This window comes from Lutra lutra, chromosome 3 (genome assembly GCF_902655055.1).
Source record: "Lutra lutra chromosome 3, mLutLut1.2, whole genome shotgun sequence".
Classification (NCBI taxonomy): Eukaryota; Metazoa; Chordata; class Mammalia; order Carnivora; family Mustelidae; genus Lutra; species Lutra lutra.
The window spans coordinates 93,134,614-93,151,088 of record NC_062280.1 but is presented as its reverse complement, the minus strand read 5'-3'; the positions used below and the strand labels follow the sequence as shown (position 1 = coordinate 93,151,088).

Here is a 16,475-nt window from a genome sequence, read left to right as displayed (position 1 = left end):
ATAGATGTAGGCTAATGTGGGTGAATATTCCAAATAATAGCTATTTTGATGTCCATCTGGTGGCAAAATAAGTGGGTAGTTCTTATCCGAAAGAGTGGTTCTGGTCCATAGCTATTTGAGAGTTCTCTGGTTAAGATGTTTATTCTTTTCTAAACTATCCATTGATTTTGGAATTCTGCATTCTTTTTACCACTAAAATAAGATATTTATTAGATTTTTTAAAAAATGACAAATTACATCAGTGTTACTGTATGTCTACGGTAACCAGTATCTCTTTGGTTTTCCCAAATGTTTGTCCTTCACTGTTGTCTTAAAATGTAGTCAGATTAAAGATCAGAAATTGATTCTTTGCTGGTTACATTACATAGCAGCCTTCATGCTCTAACTAGATAACTCCAAAGTTGATTTATATGGCTCTCCTTCATTTTTTCTGTAGAACTAAAGGCTGCAGCAAATAGCTGCTTTCTTTCCTTGGATTGTTGTTCTTCCAGATACTATGATTAGCTTTCTGATGACTTCCACACAAGGAAACATGAATAATGTCAAATATTATTGTCAGCAAAGGGTCAGAAAAGTCTGGTATGGTTTAGTGTTGGATGTTTAGCTTCATTGATCCCTTGAGAGAAATCAGATACAAAGATGTAGGAATAAAAAAGGGATTACTGCTCGAAAAAAGCGGAGGGGAGGTGGGGGATTACTGCTCATTGGACTTGAGTATGTTTTGAGCAAAGAGGTGATATGCCCATAGATAGTATGACATGTCATTTTTGCAAAAGGGAAGGTTCCAAGGTAGTGGCTATGGAGTTATATGAAATACCTGACCCTGCTTTTGCTTAGTGCTAGGAATAGCACCATTGGTTTTGGGGTCATAGGCATTGTGCTACGACCTTGGAATTCAACAAAGAAAAAATTAATAGCTATCTTCTTCTAAGAGAGAGGTTAAAAACTGAACACACATATTTTGTTTGGCCTAAAGGCTTTTGTTTGTTTTTTTACTCTTTTTTAATTGAAAAATTGAGGTTTTATGTACCTACATGGTAGTACTTGTCTGGGTGTACTTCTGTTAGACCTGCTTACTTCACTTTGCCTGCTTAGCTTACTGAAGATTTACTTATCTCCATTTTAAGGTAGAGTTTAAAATAGAGCACTTGGGTGCAGATTTAGTTAAATTATTATCAAAGTTTTGCTTTGGTTCATTTGTGCGTGTGTATGTTCTTTGAGTGTAACTTTTTTATGTTGTTTTCAATATCAGAATCGAGTGGAAATAAATGATGTAGACCCTGAGGTTTTTAAAGAAATGATGAGATTCATTTACACAGGGAAAGCACCAAACCTTGACAAAATGGCTGACAACTTGTTGGCAGCTGCAGACAAAGTAAGTAATTAGGTCTTAAAAAGCTGAAAAATCTCCTCAACTTGTTGTATCTAGAAAGCTATCATCAAAGGAAAACTCCAAATAACTTAAAATATTGAAGAATTAATTTATACTATTTATAGATGGCTCTTGAGCATATTATGAAATAGCAGTGAAGATAATATGGAAATTAGATTTTTTTAAATCAATAAGGCATCAAAATATCTTGAACTAGTTAGAATATATAAATAAAATAATAAGATAAAAAAGAAGAAAATATTGGATTTTTTTTTCTAACTTAATTCCCTGTATTCAGACATTTATTTTTTAACATGATAGCACAGAAAGAGAAAAAAAATGTTAATGTTACAATGTTCTTTTGTAAGATTTTTGTAAAATTTTGTAAGGTGATTTTTTTTTTAAAGAAAATTTATGTATTTATTAGAAAGAGAGAATGTGCCCATGAGTGCTGTGGGGAGAGGGGGGAGAAGCAAACTCTCCACTGAGCAGGAGCCCAACATGAGACTTGATCCCAGGACCCCGAGATCATGACCCGAGCTGAAGTCAGATGGCCAAACAATTGAGCCACCCAGGTGCCCCTATAATGGTGATTTCTTAAAGTTTGAGAATCAATGCAAAAATGCCAGAAAATCTCAAATCCAGTAGTTCTCAATCCTGAAGGACATCGGGAGGTTTTTCTGAAAAGTATTGATGTTCATGCCACTTACATCTATGTATATAATATATAAGTTTATGCATACGCCTATGTGTGTGAATATGTGCATGTATATATACGTACATATATACACATATACAGACAGAAGGAGAGTATGTGATACTGTACTTTTTTTTTTCTTTTAAGATTTTATTTATTTATCTGACAGAGAGTACAAACTGGGGGAATGGCAGAGAGAGAGGGAGAAGCAGCCTCCTCGCTGAGCAGGGAGCCCAACCTGGGGCTCAATCCCTGGACCCTGGGATCATGATCCAAGCTGAAGGCAGACGTTTAACCAACTGAGCCACTGAGGCACCCCAATATTGTACTTGTTTTATAAAATATTACCAGCGGGGCCATTACTAGGCCAAATATGTATAGAATCTGATATTTCTTTTATTCCCCCAAGTTGTTATTTAAATTTTTGTTAGTTAGCATACAGTGTAATATTAGTTTCAGATGTACAACATGATGATTCAGCAATTCCATATATCACCTGGTGCTCGACACAAGTGCCCTCCTTTATTCTCATCATCCATTTAACCCATCCCCCCATCTACTTCCCTTCTGGTAGCCAGTTTATTCTCCATAGTTAAGACTCTGTTTCTTGATTTGCCTCTCTCTGTTGTTTTTTTTTTTTTTTTTCCTCTCTTTGCTCATTTGTTTTGTTTCTAAAGTTCCACATATAAGTGAAATCATACGGTATTTGTTTTTTTCACTTAGCATAGTATTCTCTGGCCCCATTCATGTCACTGCATATGGCAGGATTTCTTTTTTTTTTTTTTTTTTTTTTGGCTGAGTAATATTCCATTCTGTATATATCACAACTTCATTACCCATTCATCCGTCGATGGACACTTGGGCTATTTTCTTAAATTGACTATTCTTGATAATGCTGCCATAAACATCAGGGTGCATATATTCCTTTGAGTCAGTATTTTTGTATTTTCTATTTTTAACTTTTTGAGGAACTTCCATACTGTTTTCCAAAGTGGCTCTACCAGTTTGTATTCCCACCAACAGTGCAAGAGAGTTCCTGTTTCTCCACATCTTCACCAGCACCTCTTGTTTCTTATGTTGTTGATTTTAGCCATTCTGACAAATGTGAGGTGATACCTCATTTCAGTTTTGATTTGAATTTCCCTGATAATGAGTGATGTTGAGCATCTTTTAATTGGTCTGTTGGCCATCTGGATGTCTTTAGAAAAATGTCTGTGTCTTCTGCCCATTTTTAAATTTATAAGTTCTTAAATTTATAAGCTCTTCATATATTTTGGATATTAACCTCTTACTGGATATATCATTTGCAGATATCTTCTCCCATTCTGTAGGTTGCCTTTTAGTTTTGTGGATTGTTTCATTTGCTTTCAGAAGCTTTTTATTTTGATGAAGACCCAATACTTTACTTTTGCTTTTGTTTCCTTTGTGTTAGGAGACATATGCAGAAGGAAGTTGCTACAGCCAATGTCAAAGAGGTTACTGCCTGTGTTCTCTTCTAGGATTTTTGTAGTTTCAGGTCTCACATTTAGGTCTTTCATTTTGAATTTATTTTTGCGTATGGTATAAGCTAGTGGTCTGGTTTCATTCTTTTGCATGTTGCTGTCCAGTTTTCCCAACACAGTTTGTTGAAGAGGCAGTCTTTTTCCCATTGGATGTTCTTTCCTGCTTTGTTGAACATCAGTTGATATATGATTGTGGATACATTTTTGGGTTTTCTATTCTGTTCCATTGTTCTTTGTGTCTGTTTTTGTGCCAGTACCATACTGCTTTGATTATTACAGCTTTGTAATACAACTTGAAGTCCAGAATTGTGATGCCTCCAGCTTTGATTTTCTGTTTCAAGGTTGCTTTGGCTATTCAGGGTCTCTTGTAGTCCTATATTAGTTTTATGATTGATTGTTCTAGTTCTCTAGAGAACGCTGTTGATATTTTGATAGGGATTGCATTAAATGTGTAGATTGCTTTGGGTAATAAAACATTTTAACAATATTTGTTCTTCCAGTCCATGGGCATGGAATATATTTCCATTTCTTTGTGCCATCCTAAGTTTTTTCATTAGTGCTTTACATTCTTCAGAGTACAGGTCTTTCACCTCTTCGGTTAGGTTTATTCCGAAGTATCTTATCATTTTTGGTGCAGTTGTAAATGACATTGATTCCTTAATTTCTCCTTCTGCCGCTTCATTATTGGTATATAGAAATACAACAGATGGTTGTATGATGATTTTGTATCCTGAGACTTTACTTAATTCATGCATCAGTTCTAGCAGTTTCTTGGTGGAGTCCCATCTTCTGCAAATAGGGAAAGTTTTACTACTTCCTTGCTGATTTGGATGCCTTTTATTTTTTGTTGTTGTCGTCTCCTTGCCATGGCTGAAACTTCCAGTACTATGTTAGTGAGACTAGACATCCTTGTCTTCTTGTTCCTTAACATAGGGAAAGTCTATCAGTTTTTCCCCCAGTGAGGATGATATTAGCTGTGGGGTTTTTATATGTGGTCATTGTATGTTGAGATGTGTTCCCTTTAAACCTAATTTGTTAAGGGTTTTTATCAGGGATGGATTTTGTACTTTGTCAAATATCTTTTCTGCACCTATTGAAATGATCATATGGTTCTTATCCTTTCTTTTATTAATGTGATCTGTCATGTTGATAGATTTATGAATACTGAACCAAACTTGAGGCTCAGGAATAAATTCCACTTGATTGTGGTGAATGATTTTTTTTAATGTATTGTTGGATTCAGTTTGCTAGGATTTTCATATCTGTGTTCATCAGGGATATTGACCTGTAGTACTCCTTTTTAGCAGTGTCTTCATCTGGTTTTGGTATCGGTAATATTGGCCTCATAGAATGAAAGTGGAAGTTTTCCTTCTTTTTCTGTTTTTTAGAATGGTTTGAGAAGAATAGGTATTAACTCTTCTTTGAATGGTTGGTAGAATTTGCCTGTGAAGCCATCTATCTAATCCTGGACTTTTGTTGTTATGAGTTTTTTGATTACTGATTCAGTTTCTTTGCTGGTTATCAGTCTCTTCAACTTTTCTATTTATTCCTGTTTTTGTTTTGGTGATTTATATGTGTCTGGGAATTTATCCATTTTTTTCTAGGTTGTCCAATTTGTTGCACATATAGTTTTTCATAATACTCTCTTATAATCGTTTGTATTTCTGTGGTGTTGGTTGTTATTTCTTCTCTCTTTGTGATTTTATTTATTTGGGTCCTTTCTCTTCTTTTTTGATAAGTCTAGCTGGAGGTTTATCAATCCTATTAATTTTCCCCAACTCCTGGTTTCATCAGTCTGTTCTGTTAGGTTTTTTTGTTTTTTTTTTTTTGTGTATGTGTTTGGTTCCGTTTTTAGTTTCTGTATCATTTATTTCTGCTTTAACCTTTATTATTTCCTTCCTTCTGCTGGCTTTAGCCTTTGTTCTTTAGCTCCTTCAGGTGAAAAGTTAAAGCTTGAGATTTTTCTTGCTTCTTAAGGTATGCCTGTTCCATCTTAGGACTGCTTTTGCTGCATCCCAAAGGTTTTAAACCATAGTGTTTTCACTTTTGTTTCCATGTATTTTTTTTTTTTAATTTCGTTTTTGATTTCTTGCTTGACCCATTATTGTTTAATAGCATGTTATTTAACATCCTGTATTTGTGGTCTTTCCAGATTTTTTTCTTGTGGTTGACTTGTAGTTTCATAGCATTGTGGTCAAAAAAGGTGCATTGGATGATTTTAGTTTTCTTGTATTTGTTAATGGCTCTTTGTGGGCTAATTTGTGATTATTCAATTGTTATATCTTGTTGGATTATCCCCTTTATTATGGTACAGTGTCCTTTGTCTCTTGTTACAGTCTTTGTTTTAAAGTCTAGTTTTTTTGATATAAGTATCACTACTCTGGCTTTCTTTTGACATTCATTTGCATGTAAATTTTCTCCATCCCCTCATTTTCAATCTGCAGGTATCTTTAGATCTCAAATGAATCTCTTATAGGCAGCATATATGGGTCTTGTTTTTTTAATCCATTCTGACACTCTATGTCTTTTGATTAGAGTATTTAGTCCATTTACATTCAAAGCAGTTATTAATAGCTATGTATTTATTGCCATTTTATTACTTGTTCTTCCATTGTTTAGAGATTTTTTTCTGATCCTTTCTTATTTTTGTTACTTATGGACTGTCCTTTGCAGTCAAAGTACCCTTTAATATTTCTTGCAAGGGCCGGTCTAGTGATTAAGAACTCCTTTAGTTTTGTTTTTCTGGAAGCTCTTACTCTCTCCTATTCTGAATGAAAGCCTTGCTGGATCGACTGTTTGTGGCTACGGATTTTTCCCACTCAGCACTTTTAATATATCATGCCACCCCCATCCGGCTTGCCAAGTTTCTGTTGAGGAATCCCTGGCTAGCCTTATAGGTCATCCCTTTTAAGGACTTCATTTGATTTTCTGCTTTTAAGAGTTTTTCTTTATCACTATATTTTGCAAACATAGTTATAATATGTCTTGGTATGGGCTTGCTTTAGTTGATTTTGATGGAAATTCTCTATGCCTCCTGGATCTGCAAGTCTGTTTCCTTTCCCAGATTAAGGAAATTTTTAGCTATTATTTCCTCAAGTAAATTTGCTGCCCCCTTTGCTCCCTATTCTTCTTCTGGACTCTTAAAATAGGAGAGTTACACATTTGATGGAGACACTCGAGTTCCTAAGTCTTCTCATGTTGTGTAATTCTTTCTCTTTCATTCAGTTTCATTATTTTCCATTATTTCTAGTTCACTAATCTGTTCCTCTCCTTCTTTCAGCCTTCTGTCCATTGCATCAAGCCTGTTTCTGATCCTGTTTATTGTATTCTTCATCTCTGATTCTTTTTTAATTCCTTTATCTGTGTGCTAGGGGTCTCACTGATCTTCCAGCCTTTTCTCAAGTCCAGTGAGTATCCTTATGATCATTGCTTTAAATTCTCCATCAGGCACGTTACTTATATCTGTTTAACTTTGATCTCTGGCCATGACCTTATCTTGTTCCTTCACTTTGGGTAATTTTCTCTGTCTTCTCATTTTGTCTCCTGCTTCTCTGTGTTAGAAAAGCCAGTTATGTCTCCTGTACCTGAAAGTAATGGCCTAATGAAGAAGAAGTTATGTAGTGCCCAGGGCCTGGCACTTCCAGGGCACGTCTCGAGTGTGTTCTGCATGTGGTCCACTGTTGTATTCTGGTTACTCTGTCCTTTAAGCCAGTTGTCCACAAGACTCTCCTTCTTTGCTGGAGGCCATGTTTCCTCCCTAATGTAGATGTGGCAAATTTTAACTAGCTATGCTCTGGGCTGTTTGTGAAATGTGACCTGACACTGCTTCATCTGGAACTGAGGCCCTCAGAACTATGGGCAGGGTTTGTGCTGATTTTCCGGAGGAAGGGCCTGCTATGCTGGGACTGACAGAAGCTTGACTCAGAAGGTGGTCCTTCTGGAGTGCAAGGGAGTGGGGCTTGGTGTTAGCAAGTAAGGCAGCCAATGTGGATGCAGTGCTGGGTTTGTATTTATGCTGAGGGGTTGGGGAGTTAACTGGCACTGACTAGCTCCTTTGTTCTAGGAGAAGTGTCGCTATGAATGCTGCCTCTCAGGGATGTCCTCAGAGAAGAGCAAATAATGTGACCCTGATGTGTCCCCAACATTCTTCAGATAGCTGTTTCCACACAACCTACCCCTGGGTTTTTTGTCTGCCTTCTGTCCAGGAGCAGGGCATTACCCTCCAAACTCTATCCTAGCCAAGCCCACAGAACTCTAGCCCCACTTATTGCAAGAAGTCATGAAATTCAGGTCCTCTCATTTTACAACCCATCATTTTTGGAGAAACATTCCCTTTTGAATTCCTCTGTGTGCTCCTCTCTCCCTCATCCTCCTTCTCCATGACTGCAACTGCCTCCCCTCTACAACACCCACAATCCATTCTCCACTAAGCCAGGTCTCCACACTTCCTACCTTTATCAGTGTGGCCTCTTCTCTCCCTTTAGCTGTGGAGTTTGTTCTTTCAGTCTTCTAGTCTATTCCTGGGGTATTTAGGATAATCTGATAGTTACCTAGTTGTGTTTGTGGAACAAGAGGAACCTAGAGTCCTTCTACTCTGTTGCCGTATTTCTCTCAAGCTGGAATCTATTAATTTCTTAAAACTACACATGAACCATAGCTATCTCAATAAAAATTTAAATTAAAAATGACATTTGCAGGGTGCCTGGGTGGCTCAGTGGGTTAAGCCGCTGCCTTCGGCTCAGGTCATGATCTCAGGGTCCTGGGGTCGAGTCCCGCATCAGGTTCTCTGCTCGGCAGAGATCCTGCTTCCCTCTCTCTCTCTCTCTGCCTGCCTCTCCATCTACTTGTGATCTCTCTCTGTCAAATAAATAAATAAAATCTTTAAAAAAAAAAAATGACATTTGCAGTAGCATCAAAAATATTAAATATATAGGCATATATCTGGCAAAAGATATCAAAAGACTGAACTAATAATTATAAGATATTGATAAGTGAAATTTAGGGACTACCTGAATAAATAAAAACAGAAACTTTGGGGGCGCCTGGGTAGCTCAGTCATTAAGCGACTGCCTTTGGCTCAGATCATAATCCCAGGGTCCTGGGATCAAGCCCCATATTGGGGGGGGGGGTTCCTGTTCAGCGGGAAGCCTCTTTCTCCCTGTCCCACTCCCCCTGCTTGTGTTCCCTCTCTTGCTGTGTCTGTCAAATCAATAAAAAAAAATTTTTTTTTAAATTTTTTTTGTTCATGGATTAGTAGTCTCAATATTAAAATTTCAGTTCTTAAAATTCACTAGTAGAACCAACATGTCCTTAGCAGGTTTTTTTGTTTTGTTTTGTTTTTTGACAAGTGGATATAAAATTTATGTGCAAGTGCAAGAGCCTAGAACAGTCAGATAACTTTGAAAAAGGAGAGCAAAGTGAAAGGCTAAAACTGCACGATAACAAGTCTTCCTATAAAGCTTCAGGATTTAAGGGGCACCTGGGTGTCTCAGTCGGTTAAGCATCTACCTTTGGCTCAGGTCATGATCCTGGGGTCCTAGGATCAAGCTCTGGTATCAGGTTCCCTGCTCAGTAGGGCGCCTGCTTCTCTCTCTCCTGCTGCTCCGCCTGCTTATGCTCTCTCCCTCTTCCTCTCTCTCAAATAAATAAATAAAAATATTTTTAAAAAATAAATAAAGCTTCAGGATTTAAGAAGTGTATTGGTTACAAGATAGACAACTTATTGGAACAGAATGGAAAGTACTGAAGTAGACTGTTACATATATTGATATCTAATTTATTTGACAGAGAGAGATCACAAGTAGAGAGAGAGAGAGAGAGGAGGAAGCAGGCTCCCTGCCTAGCAGAGAGCCCAATGTGGGACTCGATCCCAGGACCCTGAGATCATGACCTGAGCTGAAGGCAGAGGCTTAACCCACTGAGCCACCCAGGCAGCCCCGATACCTAATTTTTGATAAAGGTGAAAAGACAATTCAGTGAAGAAAGGATAGTATTTTCAACAAGTGATACTAGAACAATTGGATACCTATATGCCTGAAAGAAAAAAAAAATATGAACTTCTTATATGAACTTCAAGCCAAATACAAAAAGTAATGCAAAATGGATTATAAATCTAAAACTTAAAACTTTGAAGAGAAAACATAGAATAAAGTCTTCATAGTTTTGTGTTAGGCAAAGACTTTTGAGCTATCACACCAAAAAACACAATACATAAAAGAAAAATTGATAAATTAGGCTTAAGTAAAGTTTTAAAACTTCAGAAAACACATAATGAAAAGACTAGACACAAACTAGGAGAAAATACTTTGCAAAGCATCTATACAGTTAGCAGCTTTTATTCAGAATATAGCTGCTAAAAGGCCTTTTTTTTAAGATAGATTTATTTATTTTAGAGAGAGAAAGAGCACATAAGCAGAGGAAGGGGCAGAGGAAGAGAGCGAGGATCTCAAGCAGACTCCTTGCTGAGTGTGGGGCCTGATGTGGAGCTTGATCTCACAACCCTAACATCAGGATGTGAGCCAAAATCAAGAGTTGGCTGCCTAACTGACTGAGCCACCCAGGCACCCCAGCTAAAGGACTTTTGCATTCAAATGATATAAAGAATTGCCAAAATTCAATTATAAGGAAACAATATTTTTTTAAAGGAAATATGTATTTCCTTTCTTTTTTTTTTTTTTTTTAAAGATTTTATTTGAGAGCGAGCACGAGCCAGGGGAGGGGGGCAGTGGTTAGAGGGAGAAGCAGACTCCCCTCTGAGCAGGGAGCCTGATTCAGGACTCAATCCCAGGATCCTAGGATCATGACCTGAGCTGAAGGCTGATGCTTAACTGACTGAGCCACCCAGGTGCCCAACAATGTTATTTCTAAAAATAGAGAAAATATTTGAACAGATATTTTCTCAGTTAATGTCAGTTAACTGTATCAAAAGATACTCAACATAATTAGTTATTAGGGGAAGGTAAATTAAAACCATATCAGTTATTTCTACACATGTATTGTAATAGCTGAGATTACAAAGACGACATTAAGTATGGTCAAGGATGTGTAAGTTAGGACTCTTATACACTGCTGATGGAAATGTAACATGTTACAACCACTTTGAAAGATTGATGACTTCTTAAAAGTTTCACACCATGTGATCTAGTGAGTCTACTATTTTATCTAAGAGGAAAAAAAAAGCATATTCCCATACAGTGACTTATATGTGAATATTTATAGAAGCTTTATTTGTAATAGCTAAAAACTGGAAACACCCAAATGTTTATCAACAGAGGAATGCAGAAACAAATATGGTATGTCTCTATGCAATGGAATTTTTTTTTAGCAATAAAAAACATTGAACTGTTGACAAAATAGCAGACATGCATGAATCTCAGAATAAATATTCTGAGTAGAAGAAGCCAGTCAAAAATGAGTACATATTTTATTATTCCATTTATAGAAGACACCAGAAAATGCAAACTGCAGCAGTAGAGAGCACAGCACATCAGAGGTTTAGCCTGTGGTGGAGTGAAAGGGGAGGATTACCAAGAGGTAGGAAGAAACTTTTAGGGATGATGAATATGTTCAGTGTCATGTTTTAATAACGGTTATAAGTTATAAACTTACCAAAGCATAAACTTTAAATATGTGCAGTTTGCCATATATCACTTATACTTCAATAAAGCTGCTAAAGTTGTCATAATAACTAAAGAAGTTATCAAAATTATTTTTTCAGCTTTATAATTCATTCTTCAAGATTGAACAGTGGCAACATACATGTACCTCCTGGTACACTTCGGCATTTAAAATGGAGAAGAGAAATTCACTCATTAAGAGTATTGAGCAAGAAAGATGTTTTTTAAAGGAATAAAACTGTTTTAAAAATTGACAGTATGTATTATGCATAAATTGAAATTTCCTAAAGAAAATTAGTCTTTCTCTTGAGTCATTCAAGAGCATCTTCTTAATATTAGGTTAAAATAACTTTGAGGTTTTTTTTTGTTTTGTTTTGTTTTATTCTCAGTCATAGGGGCACCTGCATGGCTCAGTCCGTTAAGCGTTGGCCTTAGGCTCAGGTCATTATCCCACAGTCCCCTAGGGTCCAGTCCCATATCAGCCTCTCTGCTCGGTGGGGAGTCTGCTTCTCCCTCTGTCCCCACCCCCCACTCATGCACACTCACGTGTGCATGCACTTTCTCTCTCTGTCTCAAAAATAAATAAATAATCTTTTTAAAAATAAAAGACTTTTTCTTAATTCTCAGTTCAGAGTATAATGTGCTTTAACTTTATTTTCTAGTTTACAGATACCAAGTGTTTTCTAAATTACAAATACCAAGTGTTTAAAACTTGGTAGTTTGAGTAAATGTTTAATTGTTATGTTTTCCTTTTGGATAGTACGCACTGGAACGGCTGAAGGTCATGTGTGAAGAAGCTTTGTGTAGTAACCTCTCAGTAGAAAATGTTGCTGATACCCTTGTCCTTGCAGATTTGCACAGTGCAGAACAGTTGAAAGCACAAGCCATAGACTTTATTAATAGGTAAGCTATGCCTGTATTTCAGTGGGCGTGACACCTTCAACATTTTTTTACCGGACTTTTTTTTAAGTGTGTTTAAATCTTCAATGCAGGTGCAGTGTACTTCGACAGCTTGGGTGTAAAGATGGGAAAAACTGGAACAGCAAGTAAGATGACATCAGTTTCTGACTTAAAGTTGATCTGCATACATGAAATTAAGTGTTTGCATAGCCTTTTGCTCATCTGCATAAGTATGAATCCAGATATTAGTTATATGAAGTAAACTGCCAGTTATTTTAAAAATTAATAATTTGACTTAGTGGATTCTTGAGGCTATGCTTCCTTGTAGATCAGCTTCTAATGTGAACTGGGATCGACATTTTAATTTCTTATGCACATATGCTTATAGTATTTAACTGAGTCCAGGTATTTCAATGGCTATTGGAGATCTTTTCCCTGCCCCTTCAGAAAGCATTTCTAAAAATGTGGGAAATACTCATTTTATCCTCTAAGGCGTGTTCCTCCAGATTTGCTTAGAAAGTCTTTACATTTGAATGCTCATCTACTGCTTCTTAGGTTAGCCAAGTAACTTGAATCATACAGTATTTTAGACTAGCTCCTGGTTCAATTTGGTCTTTCCTTTCTCTGGTAAAACTGTAAGTGGTGTGATAGTTGTTACATGTTTCTAAGCCTGGGCCTTCTGAGTATGAACTACTAGAACTTACTATTCCCTTCTTATGTTTTCTTCTCTCATTTATAGAATGATTTGTCTACGTTTTATAATTTTTCAAAATCAAAGAAGAGTTGATAGTGTAAAGAATTTGTACCTGCTTTTGATTAGTTTTTACCTGTAAACCCTTCAGTTCCATTTTCACATATTATCAAAAGTTGATATAAGTGAAAAAAGACAGTGTTAGAAACAATAAAATGAGTGTTGACCATTTAATTACTTCCCATTGTTTTCATCTATGACCACTTTTAAGTTATTGGCTGTTCTGTATATTGATTGGTGTGTGATAATCATCATCATGGCATTTGATCCTAAAAAATACATTTGAATCAAAAATATAATGTATTAGCTGTAAATGATAATTTTGTGATCCTTTGTACTTAGCCACTTTCAAGTTCTAATTGTATTCTGTTAAGAAAATATTACATTGAACAACTTTTTTCCACTGTCAACAAATGCCAGTTTATTTCACATCCCCTGGAGAAGCTGTTGTAGATGCAGATTTTCAATAGATATTTGTTGAATTAAATAAATGAAAATGCCAGGTATATTGATAGGTATCTTTGTGATTCTGAACAATGAGTTAAAATTATAAACACAATGACATAGAGGTAATATAATGTCAGGCAAATTTAAAAAGTTGTTTTATTGTTATTAGCTACTGTTTAGTTCCACAAACATTTACCTAGTACTCTTGTGTCTCAAGCACCATGCTAAGGAGTTTCATATAAAAATGAGTAGGAAAAATCCTTTCTTGAGAAATTTATCTATTGATAAAAACTAAGTACATGAATATGTTATTATAATGTGGTAAGTAATGTGATGAAGTTATATACAGGGCACTGGATAAAGGTTGGATGGTTTAGGGATGGCTTTCTGGAGATGACTTCTGAGCCTTTAAATATGAATAGGAATTAGTAAAACTAAGAAGGAAATAACTGGCATTGTGAACAGAAAGGATAGCTCCATCCAAAGTATAGAAGCATGAAGCAGTAGGTGATCATTCATTTAACAGGTATTTATATTTACTATCCAGTAAATACCCTAGGCACTGTGCTTATACAAAGAATATCGTGGTGAACATGATGATGAATGTTCCCCTGTCTTCATGGGCTTTATAGCTTAGCAGGAGGCAAATTGGAATTAGGCAAGTAATTGAAATAAAGTGTTAACAATAGATACTATATAACATACCCATCCAAGCATATAGCAGAAGAACCTTATCTAAGCTAGGGGAAGAAAGCCTTTTTGAGGAATTATTGAAAAAACACCTTAAGTATTAGTAGGAGTTGATAGTATTGAAGTAGAGGGAGAAGAGCAGAGGGCAAAAGTTGGAACTCTAGAGAAAAACCTGTGTGTAACAGCCAGGGAAAAGAGCTGTTGAAAGAGCTGATACATGGTAACAATGGGAATTAGGACTATGGAGAAAAGTGTAACATAGTTCCAGAGTATAGAACTTCCAGAAGAATTTAAGAGTTTCTGTTGCAACATAAAATACCAGTAAGTTGAAGATGGTATTTTCATGAATGCATGGGGCCTGATGACATAGAGAAATGAAGTGTTTAAAACATTTTGAAATTTGTAAGTTTTAAAAATAATAATAATATGTTTTGAAAAGTACTCTTTAATAAACATAACATAACTTTATTTTTCAGCCAAGCAGCGGACATAATGGAAACATCGGGGTGGAAGTCCATGATTCAGTCTCACCCTCATTTAGTAGCAGAAGCCTTCCGAGCACTAGCATCTGCACAGTGTCCACAGTTTGGCATTCCACGCAAACGGCTAAAACAGTCCTGAAATCTTCCATGAACTGTAGAAAAATGGAATTGACTTTTACTCCTCCAGGTCCGGAAGGATTCTAATATACAAACCATAAGCAAGAGTTGTTTCTGTTGTCTTGTCCACAGAACAGAAGCTGAAAAAGCATATTGCTTGCATTTCAGGTGGATAATTTATGGTTTATTCTTCAGCTTTAAATTAGACTGATTATACTCTAATTCACTTCAAGGCCTTAAATTATCTTCAGTGACTTCTCTTGTTCATATAATACTTTAATTTTTGTATTGTGCCTTGTCATTTTGACTAAGGCTATGCAGGATTGCACTAGGTCCATAATGCAGTAATATTGATAACTGAAGATATTAAGTTTCAAAAGGATCTTCCATTAGTTTGAGAAAAAAGCAAAATGAATTTTATAGGGTTTGTCCTGTGCTGTCTCAAAGTTTAAAACTAGGTTCTTCTTAAAAGCACTTGAATTGGAGATTACGGATAATGTCTCCAGTCTAAGTTCTATACATATAGGAGAACCTGCTTACCTTCAAGGTAAGTTACGGCAATACACTGCTTCAATTCTAATTTATTTTTCATTTCAGGGGGCAAATATGCAATGAGTTGGCCCAAATTTTTAGTAAAATTTGTGATGTTTGTCTATGTGTTGACTGTCCAACAAACTAAGAAAAGCATAACAAACTTTTGCTTGTGTTTTTTGTGGATTTATTAAAGTTTACAATGATTGAGAACTGATTGAGGTTAAGATTTCAATAAAAAGAAAGCATGTTTTATGCTGAATTAATTTTTTTAATTTATAGTGACATACATTTATATGAAGAATTCTGTCCATGTTGAAAGTAAGGATGACCAAATGCAAATTTAAGGAGTGGGCCAATTAAGAAAGATATAATGCACTTTTAATGTGTAACTTTTGTATGCTAAATGGTACATATATATTTTTTTTGTTTTTGAGGGTATTAATAAGGTATAATTAATTGTGTCTTAACTTTTGAAAGAATTTTTTAAGACCAATGGAGGCAATTGGGATGTTTGTGATAATAGATAAGAATGATAGCCTTGATTATAGTTAAATTGGTTTAAATTTCAGATATTTATTATTGAATTTATTCCTGTCTTATCACACTTTGGAGAAGGCAACTGAATAAACAAATCCTGGATACTCTACTCTCCTCCTGAAAACAGTGAACTTATATTATTTGCAGACTAAAGGAGAGAGCCCTTAGAAATATGTCAGGCCACACTCTGAACCTTTTTTCCCCCCTAGCTTTCTCCTTTCTGTTTCAGTTACTGTAATAACATTGTGGATGATACTGAAATTCTGCATAATGTGAACAGGATAAACTATTTATAAACTGCTTTTCATGGGCCAGTTCTTTATTATAAATGAATTTAGCTTTAAACACATACACATGTTCAGTGTTTGGATAGCTCTGTTCACAGTGGAGTCTGTTCTGGTGCATTATCCCAGAGAAGTAAGAGTGATCAGTGGCAAGTCACTGTATCTGATTTTCTGTGATAGTGACAGTATGCTTCTTAGGCAAGATTTATACTTGACCACAAGGGAAAAAGTGTCACTGGAAAAAAAAAAAACACATATACCTATATATTCACGTACATACTTTATTCCCCAGATTAAAATTTGTATGATATGTTTGTTTAATTTTTGAATTTAGGACAAAAGGAGAAAAATGAAGCCTGAGGTTTTAAAATAGATTTCGTTTTTGTTATCTCTTTGTTAGGTAGTCACTGAAGCAATTTTAATATATAAAGAGTGATTCATACTTACATTAAGCAAGCACTGTCAAATAAGCATTTGTTAATCCACAACAAACTGTAGTTTGAGATCATATTTTCAGATAGCTTCATTTCTTTCTGTGTAGTTTAA

The 16,475-nt window shown here is 35.7% G+C and overlaps 1 protein-coding gene across 4 annotated transcripts in view; it reads left to right on the top strand.

Moving 5' to 3' along the window:
* SPOPL (speckle type BTB/POZ protein like) overlaps positions 1 to 16,182 on the top strand; it is a 65,754-nt gene extending 49,572 nt beyond the window's left edge. For 3 of the 4 annotated variants that reach the window (XM_047722482.1, XM_047722478.1, XM_047722479.1), the window contains 4 exons: positions 1,253 to 1,375; positions 11,948 to 12,090; positions 12,180 to 12,233; positions 14,452 to 16,182. In XM_047722482.1, coding sequence (XP_047578438.1) covers positions 1,253 to 1,375; positions 11,948 to 12,090; positions 12,180 to 12,233; positions 14,452 to 14,596 — 465 coding nt within the window. In that variant the 3' untranslated portion in view covers positions 14,597 to 16,182. The remainder of the gene's footprint in view (positions 1 to 1,252; positions 1,376 to 11,947; positions 12,091 to 12,179; positions 12,234 to 14,451) is intronic. The other variant, XM_047722480.1, reaches the window with a different exon arrangement.
* Positions 16,183 to 16,475: the final 293 nt, after the last annotated feature.